This window comes from Arachis duranensis, chromosome 6 (genome assembly GCF_000817695.3).
Source record: "Arachis duranensis cultivar V14167 chromosome 6, aradu.V14167.gnm2.J7QH, whole genome shotgun sequence".
Taxonomy (NCBI): Eukaryota; Viridiplantae; Streptophyta; class Magnoliopsida; order Fabales; family Fabaceae; genus Arachis; species Arachis duranensis.
This window is the reverse complement of record NC_029777.3, coordinates 106,249,721-106,252,726: the sequence shown is the minus strand read 5'-3', so window position 1 is coordinate 106,252,726 and position 3,006 is coordinate 106,249,721. Positions and strand designations below refer to the sequence as shown.

Below are 3,006 nucleotides of genomic sequence, written 5' to 3'. Positions count from 1 at the left end.
AAATTAATAGAATCTCTAGAAAATAGTGATGAATCAATGATAGAGTTTGCAGAAATTTTAAAATAAATAATGAAGCATAAAAAGATTAAAAAACCATAAAATAAAATTAAAAGAAATAGGACGAGAAAATTAAAAGGTAAAATAAAGGAGTATAAAAGGGAATTAAACAATCTTCAGATTAAAATTAATGATCTTATAATAAAAAGGATAGAAATAAGAATAAATATAAACAAGTTGGAATTAAACTTAAAAAAGTTATAAATACCTGGAAAACCATATTATGACCTAAAAGAATTAAAGCTGTTAAAAGAAAAAATAGAGAATGAAATTGAAAAATTAAACAGATATTTAGAAACAGGAGAAAGTGTAGAAATAAAAGAAGTTATTGAAGATTTGAAAAGTTATATTAAAGAAAAAGACAAATAGATAAAAGATTTTATATACAATAATCCATACAAAAAAGAATATTATAAACTAAAACCTTAAAAGTTATAAATCAAAACTGGTAGAAATGGTCAATACTTTTTATAAAGCACCTATACAAATTATAAACTTATTCAAAGAAAAATATGAAGAGCTAATAGAAATTTCGAAAAAGAAACTAAAAGAAAAATCGAAATTAAAAATTTGGTATCAGAGCCAAGTTAACGATTAAGGGTAACACTTTCTCTTTAAGCAACACTTTTAGTGATACGTTTTAAAAAAAAAAACAGTTACCAGATGTCCACAATTAATTGATAAACATCTTTGTAGTCACCATAGGTACAATAAAATAATAGGTACCACAGAAGGCACCTACATATATATACAATCGTAATGCATAATCAACACCGCCTTTTGTTTCTTTGCTTTATAATTAATAATAATAATAATACTAGAAATAGTAATGATGTTCATGTAATAATAATAATAGCAAACGTAATAATAGTTTTAATAATAGTAATGCAAAGAATATAGTATATATAAACTTATAATGCAATTTAATACTTACGGAAATTATATACAGTGTTAATAATAAAAGTATATACCCATTTTGGCTCTCAAAGAATTAACTTATTTATATTTATATTTTTAAAATTGAGAGTCGCTACATTCTATTCACCTTACAAAAATTTTCGCCTTCGAAAATTGATATAAAATGGAAAAGATTCATACTAACGTAACTTCCCTTCTTAAACATGTCAAAGAAAAACAGAAAAATTTGACATGCTTTGTTTGTAAATCCAAAATATTCTTATGGCTTAAAAGTCTACACAAAATAGAAGGTACAAGTTAAACTCGATGCAGAAAGGTTATAAGGCATGTTGGTAATAGAATAACGAGTTTATCACTTCTAATACTCACTTCATCTAGCTCTTAAGTTCTGCCAATTCTATTGGTGTCACCTTACGTAATACAATCGAAACTGGTTCAGCCTCTGACACTGAATTTATCATAACTTACTCTTTCTTTCGGCACCTAACCGGTTATCAAACAGATATTTTTATCGGCCTAAACTCCTAGTCCGTATCCAAGTTCAAAATTATGTCCAGTCTTTCCAGTCCTAACTTCCCAATTCGATTATGCAACCTAAATCAAAGCGGGGTCCTAGCTCTACACAGAACAAATCCATTCTACGCATTCGGTATCATACTTACCTCGATCCTGTCGTGGCCAACCCGCATCTGCGGCTCTCCCACGCGAACAATCCCTAGACATATGTCCCGGTGCTCCACATCGAAAATACATTCCCAGTCCGTACCTGCGCGGCTCCTCTGGAGTGGTCTCACCAAAGGCTTCCTGTAGCAGTGTCCACTTCATGGAGCAATCCTCTGCGAGCTGGCTCTTCTTAACCAACTCAGTGAAATTTGTTAGCTTTTGTGGATACACGTAATTAAAGATATCTCTTCTTAGTCCTTTCTCATACTGAGCACACTTCCATTCCTCATAATCGGCTGGATTTCCTTGACAAGTTTTTGAGAAACAGCACAGGTTGTCGAATTCACGGGTATAGTCAGCAACAGATATATCCTTTTGCCTCAACTGCATTAACTCCAATTCTTTTGCAATGCGAAATGCATGCAAGAAATATCTCCCATAAAACTCTGTCTTGAATTTTTTCCAAGGGACATCCGTTAACTCCACCTGCAAGGTATGACACAATTCTTGCCACCAATTCTGAGCATCTCCTTCCAACATATGAGTCACTATCTCTACTGACTGTACTTCAGGAATGTGCTGAGTGTACAAAAACCTCTCTACTTCTCGAAACCACTGATCAGCCTCCAAGGCATTGGCGTTTACGTTAAACCGAGGTGGACCATTCTTGAGGAAATCAGTAAGGGTCATTGACATATAGTATCGACTTACGTTACTCGTACTAGCACTAGAGTTTCCACCTCGACGTCCTTGCTTTGGTTCAACCACGGGATTTCCTCTCCGTATACCTCGTTCGGATCCACGAGATGACATTTGGTCCCTGTTCACACCAAACAAGTGATATTAAGTTGATCAGTCTCAATATCACAAGTTTAATGCTTCAAGTTCCAAATACATGCTCATGAACATTTATGCCACATATATCAATCAGATATCCTAATAGCACACACACACACACACCCAGAGTATGCCCAGAAGCATAATAAGTCCATCCCTCAGGCTCTATAGGAACGAACTGCTCTGATACCATAATGTAACACCCTACCACACAGAGCCTTACGCTTAAGTCGTAAAGCAGAGGTGGCGAGGTATTACGACCTCTAAAAGAAAAGACATATAAATATAGTTGAAAGAAATTATATCTAAGAGCCTTGAAGAATAAGCTAAACAAGAACGATAAACAGAAAATCGTGTGACACTCGCATGGATATTCAAAAAACGGATAGACAATATCAAAAGGAAGCTGAAAGCATATATACATATCAGAGTTCCAAAACTCAGATAGCAAGCTCCAGACTCGACCTGCAAAGCTAAGGCCGGCCAGAGTATATAATTATATATGTATACAACCCAAAATAAAACTCAAAC

At 33.9% G+C, this 3,006-nt stretch overlaps 1 protein-coding gene across 1 annotated transcript; it reads right to left on the bottom strand.

The window, feature by feature from the left end:
• Nucleotides 1-1,593: 1,593 nt before the first annotated feature.
• Nucleotides 1,594-2,451, bottom strand: LOC110273072 (uncharacterized). The gene has a single exon (XM_021125937.1). The coding sequence runs from the start codon at nucleotides 2,449-2,451 to the stop codon at nucleotides 1,594-1,596; it is 858 nt and encodes a 285-aa protein (XP_020981596.1).
• Nucleotides 2,452-3,006: the final 555 nt, after the last annotated feature.